An 843-nucleotide genomic window follows, 5' to 3' on the forward strand; every position below is an offset into this window, starting at 1 on the left:
CTATTTGAATGAGGCAACTAATAGGCATTACGATGTTAGCACTTCTCCATGTATTATTTTTGTTTTTTATTTATATTTTTAGAGTTTATGATTTTTGTTTTGGCCGACACTATATCCACCACCCTACAAAGGCTCCAAACTCAGGGAGGCACTAAAGCCGACACTAAAACACTAAAACTAATAAATAAATAAAATGTACCTCCAACTTGGGTTGCCTCTCACAAAGAGCTTGTTTAACGTCATTAGATTGATAGTTGAAACATGTAGCTCATGTAAGATCCAAGAGGGCTATGTTTGTTTGTTTCTCTAGTCGCTCATCTGCTAGATAATGCTTCAAACGTTGACCATTCATCTTGAAGTTTCCCCTTTTCTCATTCCATATCAAAATTATTCCATAAGGGTAGACCTTGGTGACTCTGAGCGGACCTGACCATCTAGATTTTAGCTTCCCTGGAAAGAGCCTCAACCTGGAGTGGAATAGGAGAACTAGTTCTCCTACGTGGAATTCTTTGCGGAGTATGTGTTTGTCATGCCATCTTTTTTTTCTTTCTTTGTAAGTGTGAGCATTCTCATATGCATCCAACCATAGTTCTTCCAAGTCTTGCAGTTGGAATTTCCTCTTTTCTCCAGCAACTTTTAGATCAAAGTATAGCAATTTGACTGCCCAATACGTCTTATGCTCTAGTTCCACTGGAAGGTGGCAGGGCTTACCATAAATCCACCTTAATGGTGACATACCAATAAGTGTTTTATATGTTGTATGGTAAGCCCATAAAGCATCATCATGCTTTTAGGATCCATCTTTCCTGCTCCTAGACACTGATGTGACCTAATGGGGGGGGG

The 843-nt window shown here is 39.4% G+C and overlaps 1 protein-coding gene across 1 annotated transcript; it reads right to left on the minus strand.

Annotated features, from left to right (window-relative positions):
- Positions 1–268: 268 nt before the first annotated feature.
- LOC109338717 lies at positions 269–736 on the minus strand. The gene has a single exon (XM_019576007.1). It carries the CDS (start codon positions 734–736, stop codon positions 269–271), a length of 468 nt encoding a protein of 155 aa, XP_019431552.1.
- Between the last annotated feature and the right edge of the window lie 107 nt (positions 737–843).

The sequence above is a fragment of the Lupinus angustifolius genome, unplaced genomic scaffold, assembly GCF_001865875.1.
Source record: "Lupinus angustifolius cultivar Tanjil unplaced genomic scaffold, LupAngTanjil_v1.0 Scaffold_39_73, whole genome shotgun sequence".
NCBI lineage: Eukaryota > Viridiplantae > Streptophyta > Magnoliopsida > Fabales > Fabaceae > Lupinus > Lupinus angustifolius.

What these genes read in the sequence shown, in the direction of transcription:
- LOC109338717 (XM_019576007.1), bottom strand. Translation starts at nt 736, where the DNA reads ATGTCACCATTAAGGTGGATTTATGGTAAGCCCTGCCACCTTCCAGTG.